At 35.7% G+C, this 13,213-nt stretch overlaps 3 protein-coding genes across 3 annotated transcripts; all 3 read left to right on the top strand.

The window, feature by feature from the left end:
* Positions 1 to 2,856: 2,856 nt before the first annotated feature.
* On the top strand, positions 2,857 to 7,392 carry LOC124830508 (C2 calcium/lipid-binding plant phosphoribosyltransferase family protein). The gene is made up of 3 exons (XM_047304253.2): positions 2,857 to 3,416; positions 3,506 to 3,558; positions 4,091 to 7,392. Exon 3 carries the CDS (start codon positions 4,158 to 4,160, stop codon positions 7,185 to 7,187), a length of 3,030 nt encoding a protein of 1,009 aa, XP_047160209.2. The 5' UTR covers positions 2,857 to 3,416; positions 3,506 to 3,558; positions 4,091 to 4,157; the 3' UTR covers positions 7,188 to 7,392.
* A 1,232-nt stretch (positions 7,393 to 8,624) lies between these two features.
* LOC124830525 (xyloglucan-specific galacturonosyltransferase 1) lies at positions 8,625 to 10,412 on the top strand. Its single transcript, XM_047304281.2, has one exon. The coding sequence runs from the start codon at positions 8,633 to 8,635 to the stop codon at positions 10,289 to 10,291; it is 1,659 nt and encodes a 552-aa protein (XP_047160237.1). The 5' UTR covers positions 8,625 to 8,632; the 3' UTR covers positions 10,292 to 10,412.
* A 709-nt stretch (positions 10,413 to 11,121) lies between these two features.
* Positions 11,122 to 12,769, top strand: LOC124830509 (putative phospholipid hydroperoxide glutathione peroxidase). Its single transcript, XM_047304256.2, has 6 exons — positions 11,122 to 11,296; positions 11,405 to 11,481; positions 11,701 to 11,762; positions 11,980 to 12,098; positions 12,308 to 12,478; positions 12,555 to 12,769. The coding sequence occupies exons 1-6, from the start codon at positions 11,246 to 11,248 to the stop codon at positions 12,582 to 12,584; spliced, it is 510 nt and encodes a 169-aa protein (XP_047160212.1). The 5' UTR covers positions 11,122 to 11,245; the 3' UTR covers positions 12,585 to 12,769.
* Positions 12,770 to 13,213: the final 444 nt, after the last annotated feature.

Raw genomic sequence — 13,213 nt, 5'->3', positions numbered from 1 at the left:
AGTATTCTCTCATTAAATGTGCATCTTCTGTAAAGGTAGGGTTCCTATTAAAATGTGAATCTCTATATATGGAGAATTCTTTATTCAAACATGCATTATGCGTGAATTTACTCTGACAAACTGTAGGCAACTTTTGTAGGGTAGAGCACGATAATAAATAGGAGGGAAAAACTAAAACTATATTTAAAGAAACTACACATCAATTGGGTATGGGCTACCATAGTTTCAGAAGTAGTTGGGTGAACAATCTCATGCCATGCTTCTTGAAAGAAAGGGCCATACTCTCAAAGTTTCGAGAAGAAGGATATAAATTAAAAGAAAGATACAAAATAAAATACAAATATACCTTTTCAACCATAAAAGGGAATATCACATTCACAACACATCATGTATGGTTAACCATAACTAATAATTATCAATTATTTTTAAGTAACTGTCTCATATAATATTTGTCAAATAATATTTGAAGATTGCGAGATAAATTGTTTAAACCTAAATTACTTTAACATATGTTTAAATAGATGATACTAAACAATTTTATCTACTTGATGAACTCAGAGAACATAGAAACTTTTACAAGCGAAAGCATAACTCGATGTGATTCATACAAGAGTTTAGATCATCTCATTATACGTAAAAATATCTAATTGTGCATTGACTTCATGCAGGATAAAAAATCTACCTCCTATCACAAAACATGTTATTTGAGGTATAGTCTCATCATAACTATTCAACAAATAATTTGTTCTCATTGCAAAGAAGTACTTGTATATCCAATTCTACATAAGAATGAAAATGTATTTTGACAGTTAAATAGTAAAGAAAATATAAGAGCATGTAAAATGTGTACAGATAAAAAAGTGAGATATCCAAATAATTACTTTATTTATGCAAACTTGTACTGCAAGTGCAACAACTTTCCATGTATACATGTCACATGATTGTAGATCCCTGAAGAGCATTGAGTAGGAAACACGAATGCACGTGGACCCTCTCATTCACGAAAATTGTGCATCCAACAAAATGTAGCAAATAGACCTATGCGATGTACTCCTACTATTAGTTCTCACAATACTCATTATGTATGTCTATTAATCAACATAATCTTACATGGGGGCCACGTCATTGTCTAAGTTCAGATGTAATCCTCGTGCAATTCACGCCCAAAAGATTCGTGAAAATTTTCAAAATAACATCAAAGTCTAGAGGTTTGTTCGAACAAAACTATCACATTAAAAGCAACGTAAAAGCATTGACGTGTCATTCTAAATTGAATTTCAAAATTTGATATTTTCCTAAAATGAATTTCAAAATTTAATACTTCTATAAACAAAATTTCAAAATATGGTATTTTTCTATATTAAATTTTGAAATCTGATATTTTCTTTAATTAAATTTTGAAATTCAATAATTTTCTTAACTGGAATTCAAAATTCTAATATTTTCCTTAATCAAATTTTAAAATTTAATACATACCTAAACAGAATTTCGAAATCAGAATCAAAAGTAAATATAAGGATAAAGAAAAATTAGGGTTTAATGGCACCACATGAGGTATAGCAAGAAAGCCCCGTGTAGCATTAATGGCACCACATGAAGCCCATGACCTGTAGTCCAAATTGAAGGAGTTAGGAAGTGGAGGTCCAATTTTAATATCTCTCCATCCTCCTTCATGCACTTATATACTATACTATAAATTAGTTTTATTTTTAAGAAGTATAGAATTTTCAATACATCTCTCAAAATGGTTAAATAAGTAAACCAATAAATAATAAACTTTATTAAAATATCACTAAAATAAAGTTTATGTATATTTATATATTCTGAATCGATTTTATTTTAAAGAAAAAAAGAGATTTTCCTTCTTAACCATTAACAAAATCATATTATGCTCTAAAAATTAAAATCATAATCAAATTTATTTTATATATTTCTTCAGGAATCCGTGAATAGATATCTCGTATAGAAAGTGGTTTTTACAGAAAATTAAAATGTTTACAAAAATAAAGAACAGACGTGTTTTCGTTAAAACTTCCGATGAAAGTATACTACTACCAAATACTAGCAGCAGTAAAAAATGCATTTTCTTTTAGTTAATGACTTCACAAGCAAAAACCTTTATTGTATTAAAAAATATATCACTAAGTATTGTTAAGTACTACTATTAAACCACTGTCTTTTGGCTAACTAATTAAAAAGTAAAAAGAAACTTTGATTAACCGATTATGATTATTGGTCTAATGGAACGGCAGTCTCCCAATGCCACAAGTTAATAAAGTTGACTCCTAGATATATTTAAATATTTAGTATTTAATTGTTTGTTAATACTTATGAAAATTATACTATTATTTCTTTTACAGTCAGTGTTAGAAAAATGAAATTATTGTCATCCCTCTTTCAAAATTACTTTTATAATAAAATAGTCATAAAAAATAAATTTTTATATTAAAAAAAAATTATATTTCAGATACTCAAAATTTTTATATACTTTTTTAAATACAAAAATTTATTTTTTAAAATTATTTTATTATTGTACATATCAGATAAACGCAAAATTGTATCATCTTATCATTACTTATAATAATAATATTATATTTGAATAATGATAATGTGACGTACATTTATTCGAAACATTATAAAAAATTAAAATAATCATAAAACAAGGAATTTTTGTAATTTTTAAAAAATAAAATAAATAAAAGCAGTGTAAAATAAATGCAAAAAATTTATATGTATAAAAGTACGTTACATTTTACATTAGAAGGAGCAGCGAAGCGAAAGTTACAAAACTAGAAAAATAAAACAAAAAGGACGAGTCAGAAACTGAAGCACGGGTACGTCTTTGTCTTCTTGCATCTACCATTGGAGACAGTGCTTGTCTCTCTGTGTTGTTTCCATTCATCTCTCTGAACTCACTACCATTGTTAACCGTAAAATATAACGCCATTGCCACTGCCATTGTGGTCACCCATTCCATTCATCTTTTTTTTTTGTTGCTTCCTCCTTGTCTCTTCCACATACTCTACTCTTCTCTCTTCAACCAACGAGGTGTATTCTTCATCATAACTCAGCTACTGTTTTAAGCTCTCCACTACTACATAGTCCATAGCTAAAGCACACTGCTTTTTCTCATTATTTTTTTTTATCATTCACTGTTATCAGAGACCACCCTTCATTTTTTATCTGCATCGTGCATGATGTTGTTGTTAAGTCGTTTTCTTTTATCTTTATAAAGTTTTAAATTTGTGAGTTGAGTCCATTCACTACGCAAAGCTCATGTGTATGCTCCGTGTTTAATGGATCACTAACTTGGAGCTGCAAAAACATCCAGTGCCACATGCTGCTTTCTTTAGATGCGTGTACATAAATACTTCCACGAGGGGTTTTGCACATGATCGAGCTCGATCTATGAAGAGGTAAGTGTTGACCCCATTTTGCTTTTTCTTCTGCCAACCTTTGCATTTGATTATATTTTGGTAGTCACAAACTCTTCTTTTATTTCCAGTTGCTTGGCATTCATTCATTGCTCACTCAACTTGTTGCTCTCTGCTCTCCAAGGTGATGTATCAGTTATAACTTCCTCGTTTGCTACCATTAGAAAGTTTTCTTGCCGCTCAGAAAATTTTCCCCTTATTCAGTATATTCCTTTTATTCCTTTTGTGAAAGAAACAGTGGCTGTTGCATGGCCCCTCTGCCCAAAATATACATCACGACATTCAGTGCATAAATCTCTTGATTCAAGCTCTGTACCTTATTAAATGTTCCTACTTCTTTTAGCTGGACTATGTTTTCTGTGGAACTAACAGATTTTTTATTTTGCCACCGCAAATAAAGTCTGACATGAGATTTAACATGCTTAACCCTGCCTTTGTATAGTTTTTTGCCATACTCAATACCTGCCTGGACCGAGGTTAAATCTAAATATAACATGCTTAGACGTTTCTTTTATGTATGTAAATGCAGATTATAAGCATAAACAAACATCTAGAGAATCATGTGAGATTTTTACTCGCATAGTTAAGCAGCTATGTCTCACTTTTGAAATTTCAGTTGTTTTGTCACGAGTTATTTATTCCTCTTCTGTTTGTAGGCATTTACAGTGATCGTGTAGTTCTCGCTAAAATCTTATTTGGAAATAGAAACCAGACCACCACGTTATGAACAACTTCAAGTTAGGCGTAGATGTGGTTAGTGCTCACAATCTATTACCTAAAGATGGACTAGGTTCATCCAATGCCTTTGTGGAACTTTATTTTGATGGCCAGAAGTATCGTACGACCATCAAAGAAAAGGATCTTAACCCTGTTTGGAATGAGAGCTTCTACTTTAACATATCTGACCCTTCTAATCTTCACTATCTCTCACTTGAGGTCTATGTCCACAGCCATTCAAAGGCTACTAAGTCCACTTCATTTCTTGGCAAGGTTAGCCTTACTGGGACTTCTTTTGTCCCATACTCTGATGCAGTTGTCTTGCATTATCCATTAGAAAAGCGTGGTATTTTCTCGCGTGTAAGAGGAGAGATTGGTCTTAAAGTTTACATCACTGATGACCCAACCATAAAATCATCTGTTCCAACTTCCGTTGTTGATTCCATGCCAACCAATAATCCTAGCTCACATGCAGAAGTTCGAGCACCTGCAAGCGCAATGGTAAACAGTTTACCAAATGAAAAGGTTGAGTCAAGGCACACATTCCATCATCTTCCTAACACAAACCAGCACCAGCACCAGCACCATCACCAGCAGCATTCAACTGGCTTTGCTGATACTCATTATGTAACAAAGTATGAAGCTGATGAAATGAAATCTGAACCACAACCCATGAAGCTAGTACGTACTGGTACATCAGCACAACCAGTTGATTTTGCACTTAAAGAAACTAGTCCATATCTGGGCGGGGGAAGAGTTGTTGGTGGTCGTGTTATTCATAAAGACAAAACAGCTAGTACGTATGATCTTGTTGAAAGGATGTATTTTCTGTATGTGAGGGTTGTCAAGGCTCGTGAGCTTCCTGCTATGGATATGACTGGGAGTCTTGATCCATTTGTTGAGGTGAGAATTGGCAATTACAAGGGCATTACCAGACACTTTGATAAGAATCAGAGTCCAGAATGGAACCAGGTGTTTGCCTTTTCAAGGGACCGGATGCAAGCATCCATACTAGATGTTGTGATAAAGGACAGGGATCTCATCAAAGATGATTTTGTTGGCATTGTGAGGTTTGACATCAATGAGGTTCCTTTGAGAGTCCCACCAGATAGCCCTTTGGCTCCGGAGTGGTACCGTCTTGAGGACAAGAAAGGGGAGAAGATTAAAGGTGAGTTGATGCTTGCTGTCTGGATTGGTACTCAAGCAGATGAGGCTTTTTCAGATGCATGGCATTCAGATGCAGCCACACCTGTTGACAGCACACATGCTATCTCTGCAGTGATGCGTTCAAAGGTGTATCATGCGCCAAGGTTATGGTACGTACGTGTCAATATTGTGGAGGCACAAGACTTGGTTCCTACAGAAAAAAACCGTTTCCCAGATGTGTATGCCAAGGTGCAGATAGGAAACCAAGTGCTGAAAACAAAAACAGTTCCGGCACGGACGCTGAGCGCACTCTGGAATGAGGATCTTTTGTTTGTCGCTGCTGAACCTTTTGAAGATCATTTAATCATTTCAGTTGAAGATCGGGTTAGTCCTGGAAAAGATGAAATCATTGGGAGGGTCATCATACCACTGAACTCTGTGGAGAGGCGTGCGGATGATAGAATCATTCATTCTCGATGGTTCAACTTGGAAAAGCCAGTTGCTATAGATGTTGATCAGTTGAAGAAGGAAAAGTTCTCAAGCAGAATTCAGCTCCGGTTATGCCTAGATGGAGGATATCATGTTCTTGACGAGTCTACTCATTATAGCAGTGATCTCCGTCCCACAGCAAAGCAATTGTGGAAGCCACCAATTGGGGTTTTAGAGCTTGGAGTACTGAATGCTGTAGGACTCCACCCAATGAAAACAAGGGATGGTAGAGGCACATCTGACACATACTGTGTAGCAAAATATGGTCACAAATGGGTCAGAACAAGGACCATTGTTGACAATCTGAGTCCAAAATACAACGAGCAATACACTTGGGAGGTTTTTGATCATGCCACAGTTCTTACAGTTGGTGTCTTCGACAACAGCCAGATCGGGGAAAAGGGTAACGGTACTTCGAAGGACTTGAAAGTTGGGAAGGTCAGAATTCGCATCTCTACTTTAGAAACAGGAAGGATTTACACTCACTCATATCCATTGTTGGTTCTTCACCCAACTGGGGTTAAGAAGATGGGTGAACTTCACTTGGCAATACGATTTTCATGCACTTCTTTGGCAAACATGCTTTACTTGTACTCATGTCCACTGCTGCCTAAAATGCACTACGTTAGGCCTTTCTCCGTGACACAGCTAGACATGCTACGCCACCAAGCAATGAACATAGTGGCAGCACGACTCGGCCGAGCAGAGCCACCACTTCGCAAGGAAGTGGTGGAATACATGTCAGATGTGGACTCTCACCTTTGGAGCATGCGGCGAAGCAAGGCGAATTTCTTCAGACTGATGACTGTCTTCTCTGGTGTGTTTGCGGTTGGGAAGTGGTTCGGTGATATCTGCATGTGGAGAAATCCTATCACAACAGTGCTGGTTCATGTGCTGTTTCTCATGCTTGTGTGCTTCCCAGAATTGATCTTGCCCACTGTTTTTCTCTACATGTTTTTGATAGGGGTGTGGAACTTCAGATATAGACCAAGGTACCCTCCTCACATGAACACAAGAATCTCACAAGCTGAGGCAGTGCACCCTGATGAATTGGATGAAGAGTTTGACACTTTCCCAACGAGCAGAAGCCCAGACCTTGTGAGAATGAGGTATGATCGCTTGAGGAGTGTGGCTGGAAGGATTCAAACAGTGATTGGGGATTTGGCCAGCCAGGGAGAAAGGATTCAGGCACTGTTAAGCTGGAGAGACCCTCGTGCTACATCCTTATTTATTACATTGTGTCTTCTATCTGCGTTGGTGCTCTATGTTACCCCTTTTCAAGCTGTGGCTGGTTTGGCAGGTTTCTACATCATGAGGCATCCAAGGTTTCGCCACAGGCTGCCATGTGTCCCAATAAACTTTTTCCGACGCCTCCCTGCAAGAACAGACAGTATGTTGTAGAGTTGCTGTATACTGTAGTGCTAGTGTAAGTGATGCTTCAAATAAGTTTTTTTCCTTTTTATTGTTTTATCTGCTATTGCTGAATGTGTTTTTATCATGTAACGCTATACTTTCTGATGTTTCCGTGCAAACTCAAGCTGGAAAGGACTTCTGATTTGTATGTGGATTGCTTTGATGCATGCAAATCAGTAAGAATTTAGTAGAATTATCTTTCTTCTAGTGTTTGGTCTTTGACTCGCTCTAGTACATGTAAACATGAATCAAGATCTTAACCCGTAAAGATTTTGTGCAAACCTGTTTCATTTTCGCTAATTTCGTTTTCTACTAAGGAAAGACGGGTTGAGAAGAGTGCTATATGTAGAGTTTTAGCAAAACTCGATCTTTATATGAAAAACTTAATAACTATCTTGTATTCCTACTTGTTTTGATACAATTTTACATGTCAACTAGACACTACAACTTACAGGATTCACATTTGACTTTTTATCTTCAAATAAACTCTATGATAGAGACGTACCTTTTATTGTCTAATAACCAATATATTAAACTACTTACCCTTACACTAAAAAATAGACAAAACTCCTAAACAAATAAACAACCTATTTAATTCCATTGCATTTAAGTTTATCCTAACATAAATAAACATTAATGTCTGACTTTCAGAAAATCAAACATTTGAGTACATGGATGAACGTTTATTGCATTATGAATTCCAACCACTATGATGCCATTCTTCAGACGTATTATTATATTGGGAGCACAACTACACAACGAAAACATTACACATAATTAAAGCGCAACTCGACGTGCACAATTTAGTTAACACAAGAGAAAAACAGCACTACGTGCTTGCATTATAAATGGTATAGCTTCTGAAAAATATGAACATGGCAATTGTAGAGAGGTTAAATGATTTTATTCAACTACTTATTCAGACTTCTCCAATACAAAGAACACTATGACTTTTAGATGTGAAAAGTAATTAAAGAGGGGATTATTTAAGGTGTTGGGCAAAATAAACGACTTTCTTTTTTTCTCTTTAAGTTTTGGATAGACCACAATCATAAAATGCAGATGAAATCAACACAATATACAGAGTGAATATACACATTCATCTTCTTGTTTTAGCTAATGATATGTATGTATATATTTTTAACATAATTTTATTATTCAATGTTGACTCCATTCCGCTGAGAGGATGAATGCTAATTGCATCATGAATGTGAACCACTAAAATATGCCATCTGTACAGTTTCGGGGAGCACAACCATCAAGAACATGAAATTTCGGGCAACGCACATCTCGACGTGCATAGTGTTATTTAGTCAAGGAAAAATAACTTTGCTTGCATGATAAGATTGTTAGGTGAGCAAACCACGATTAATTTTGCCTTTACTTTATAAAAAACCAGAAGTAAGGCAAACTATCATTGTTACCCCCAGAAAATGGCAGTGTCTATATCCAGAAAAAGACCAAAATCATCATCTAGAAATCTAGAAGCTAAACAATCTTACTTTGGCCTTACAATCCTCTACAACTATCTTAGTAGAATTTCTGCTCTAGTCTTCCTCATAATCCTTATCTACATGTGGTCTTCCTTCTCTACCTTAATAACAGGAAACATCATTCATGTTTGCTTTTCCACAAGGAAAATCGATAACCTCTATTGTCTGTCTGCAGGTACTCACCCCTCCTTTGAAATACCAACCTCCACAAACAATAATATCTCTACTATTACCCCTGGAATTGATCAGGGTAATGCAACTGCTGAACCTGTCAACTTTCCATATACCCCACATCCGGTTACTGCTGCTAGTAGACTAGTTATCAATGATACAGATGAGAGGGTTGCAAATGCTGTTAAGGTCGTTGAGGAACAATTGCAAGTCCATAGATCCTGGAGGTCAAAGTCAAACAAAAACTATGCAACTTGTGATGGTAATGGAATATACGTTTATGACTTGCCATCCAAGTTTAACAAGGACTTGGTGGGTCAATGCCGTGACATGGTTCCGTGGCAGGACTTCTGCAGCTATTTAAGTAACGAGGGGTTGGGTGAGCCAATAGCCAAGCTTGGCAAAGGATGGTACAAGACTCATCAGTACTCGCTTGAACTCATATTTCATTCCAGAGTCTTGAGGCATCCTTGCAGGGTTTCTGATGAAACGGTTGCAAAGCTATTCTATGTTCCATTCTATGGTGGTTTGGATATCTTGCGATGGCATTTCAGGAACGTGTCAAATGATGTGAAGGACAGTTTGAGTCTGGAATTGGTGAAGTGGCTTGAGAGACAAGGACCGTGGAAAAGGAATTCAGGTAAGGATCATGTGTTTGTGTTGGGTAAGATTTCGTGGGATTTTAGGAGAAGCAGTGAGTCTCCTTGGGGGACTAGATTGTTAGAACTTGACAAAATGCAAAACCCCATTAAGCTCTTGATTGAAAGACAACCTTGGCACGTCAATGACATCGGAATTCCTCACCCAACCAATTTCCACCCACATTCAGACAATGATATAATCTCCTGGCAACTGAAAATCATTAGATCAAACCGCAAAAACCTTGTGAGTTTTGCTGGAGCAGCACGGGCTAATGCAGAGGACAACACTAGGTCAGCATTAATCAACCAATGCACTTCATTAGGTGATGGGAAATGTCATTTTATGAATTGCAGTTCTGTTAAGTGTGGTGAGGCTGAGTCAGTAATAGAACTTTTTGTGGAGTCTGAGTTTTGCCTACAGCCCCCAGGAGATAGTCCAACAAGAAAATCTGTTTTTGATTCGCTCATATCAGGTTGCATCCCTGTTCTCTTTGATCCTTTCACAGCTTATTACCAATATCCTTGGCACTTGCCCCATGACCATGATAAGTACTCCGTGTTTATGGACAAAAAAGAGTTGACACAAATGAATGTGGTGGAGAGACTGGCCAACATTTCGTTAAGAGAGAGAGAAAACATGAGGAGATATATTGTATACGAACTGTTGCCTGGATTGGTATATGGGAATTACAACGCTGAGCCTGACAAGTTTCAGGATGCGTTTGCCATTACAATGAACAATCTGTTTGAGAGGGTTAGCATGTTGGAGCAACCACACAAGGATTGATTCTCTACTCTCTATTTGTTTCTTTTTACTTTTGCACTTAATGCCATGTTTACAATGACTCATTAACAATACTTGTAACCATCTTTCATCAATAATAAAGTGCCACAGTATTATTAGTTTATCTCTCTCTGTTTCTCTCAATTTTGAATCTATGTTTTCTCTCTGTTAGCTTACAAATATGAGCACTTCCAATGTGTTCATCATAGTAATGTGTGTTAGAACTCCTCCATTTTTCTGCACAAATCTATCAAATGAATTTTCTTTAACAGTAAGGTAGCTTATGGAATTAGTCTTGGGAATTGGGATCTATACTCAAGAGTAACATGACGAGTACAAAGTCCAAAAGAACACTGGAAAGAAAATGAAAACGAAATTGTTGTTTCTAGCTTCGTAGTTTGTATGTATATAGACTTCTTGATTTTTGTCGTGTGGAATAGATTCTCATATTCCATAGCATCTTTATTCCTATTGGGTATGTTTGGCTTGGATTATAGTGTGAACATTGAGAATATGCCATTGCATTCTTTTGATCCAATTTAATCTAGAAGCTACTGCAACTAAGGATTGCAGACCTCAAGTTTTGGTTCGCCACTTCCCTTGACCAATTTAGATGCCAATGTCATTCATTAACCGTGTACGCACTTTCATACAAGGATTTTAATTCAGTAGATAAATATTTAATTTCTCAATAGATAAATATTTTCTTAATTCAGTATATATGCCAAACAATCGGTATTTTGTTCTCTTTTAATTCATTTTGCAACATTTTTTTTTTGCATTTTCTATTATATAGCATATCACATTCAGAATGCTACAGAAGTGGCTCTATCTGGTTGTTGCGTCCGATAATTTGCTTTTTTCTCTACCTCTCAAGTCATTCATTCTACAGTCTTCCATCCTTCTTATCTTTCATCAGGAAAAATTCTTTCAATTTCAAATTCCTTCACTCTAAAAATGGCTAGCCAATCAAACACTAAATCATCAGTTCATGATTTCACAGTTAAAGTACGTTGCTTTTCTCTACACATCCCACTTATTTATCTCTTTTTCTTTCTTTAATGTATAAATCCCTTGCAAGTCATGGACTCGTTTAATTATTAAGTTTGTCTGCAGGATGCCAGGGGAAATGATGTTAATCTGGGAGATTACAAAGGAAAAGTTCTTCTCATTGTCAATGTTGCCTCACAATGGTACTATCTCTAATTGAAAAGTACCAACTAATTCGAATGGTTATGCAGGTCATTCATGATAACATACGAATAGCTACTTTAGCAAACAGCAACCAATCTCCTACCATTATTTGACACATCTTATGCTTACCAAAAAACCTTAATGCACTTTTCTCACACTTCACTTTTTCTTCCCATAGTAAGCCTTACAATATATTTTGATACTCAATATTTGTGCAGTGGCTTGACTAATTCAAACTACACAGAACTGAATCAAGTATATGATAAATACAAAGGGAAAGGTATGGTTTTCTCATCTTTCTTGCAGGCTTTTTGATTTATATAAATCTTTGTTTTTGTTCTCTGTTCTGGTTTGTTTTATACCTTTTCTTCATGGTAAAATGATCTTCCTTCAGCCTTGTATTTACCAGCCATAGATAGTGTCTATTTCTAAGATCAAAAGGCTCTCTCTCCTTATCTTCTTTTTTTATAGAGGCAGTCTTCTAATTTTTTGCGTAGGACTTGAAATTCTGGCATTTCCCTGCAATCAGTTTGGGGCTCAGGAACCAGGAACTAATGAAGAGATAGTGGAATTTGCTTGTACTCGCTTCAAAGCTGAGTTTTCCATTTTTGACAAGGTTGGTGTTGTCCTTAATTGCTCTCACTGATTTCATTCAATATCTATCAATTTGATAGAATTCGAGAACAGGTCCCAATTTATGAAAGGTACCAAACTGCAAACTGTGTTGAATATGATGTTGATGGAGTGTTCTTATTATGTTGTATTTCATCACAATCTGTTGTAAACATGTCAAGTATTGTTAGTACATGCTTCTAATGTATGTAGGTGGATGTGAATGGTGACAATGCTGCTCCACTGTACAAATTTCTGAAATCAAGCAAAGGTGGAGGAGTCCTTGGGGATAGTATCAAATGGAACTTCTCTAAATTTCTTGTTGACAAGGATGGGAATGTGGTTGACCGTTATGCACCAACAACTTCTCCACTAAGCATTGAGGTAACTTGATCTGTACGAGGATGACACCAGTAAAATTTGAACACTAACAATGACTGTTTGGTCTTAATGTCTGCAGAAAGACATAAAGAAGCTGTTGGATGCATGATGTGGAGTTGCCACTAAATGAATATCATCATGAATAAGAAAAATGTATTGCCATATAAGTGGAATTTCCACAGTATTTCTACTTCTATATGTACCTCTGAGTTGCTGTTCATCTTCATAAAATTGTGACTAACAACTATCCAATAATTTGATTGCTTTAATTTCATTAGTAGAACTTTCAGCTTAGATGTTTCTTCTTTTTCGCATCCGTAATTTCGGTTCCTAGGCACGACATATTACTCAATTTAGTCTTTAAATATGAAACCTATCCGTTTACACTGAAATTGTGGAGTAAATTAATCAACAAGGTCAAAATCGAAATTTTAATTGAGGAGTTTATCACAAATTTAAATAAAACAGGTGCTAATCAATTTTTAAGGATTTGAAAAGAGAAATTCTTTTTATTGGCACGAGCAAAAGTTTTATTTTAGTTTTTTTATTGTGTTTTTGTATAATTTTAATAAGAGAGCTTAATTTTTAAATCAATATTATAAGAACATTAGCCAAGAAAACTCTTTAATTATTTAATAATCATCAAATTAAGATATCATGTTTATTAGTCTTAAACGGTAGACAGAAATAAATACTTTGACCCAAAATTAAATCAAATTTTCGTATGAAAAAAATTTA

The sequence above is a fragment of the Vigna umbellata genome, chromosome 10, assembly GCF_029865625.1.
Source record: "Vigna umbellata cultivar VRB3 chromosome 10, Vumbellata_1.0, whole genome shotgun sequence".
NCBI classification, from domain to species: Eukaryota; Viridiplantae; Streptophyta; class Magnoliopsida; order Fabales; family Fabaceae; genus Vigna; species Vigna umbellata.
Note: the sequence above shows the minus strand (reverse complement) of the source record. Positions and strands in the feature narration are given on the sequence as shown.

Coding starts and splice junctions, on each gene's coding strand:
- LOC124830508 (XM_047304253.2), top strand. CDS start 4,158: ATGAACAACTTCAAGTTAGGCGTAGATGTGGTTAGTGCTCACAATCTA.
- LOC124830525 (XM_047304281.2), top strand. CDS start 8,633: ATGGCAGTGTCTATATCCAGAAAAAGACCAAAATCATCATCTAGAAAT.
- LOC124830509 (XM_047304256.2), top strand. CDS start 11,246: ATGGCTAGCCAATCAAACACTAAATCATCAGTTCATGATTTCACAGTT. Junction 11,482..11,700: donor GTCAATGTTGCCTCACAATG/GTACTATCTCTA, acceptor ATATTTGTGCAG/TGGCTTGACTAATTCAAACT. Junction 12,099..12,307: donor AGTTTTCCATTTTTGACAAG/GTTGGTGTTGTC, acceptor TAATGTATGTAG/GTGGATGTGAATGGTGACAA.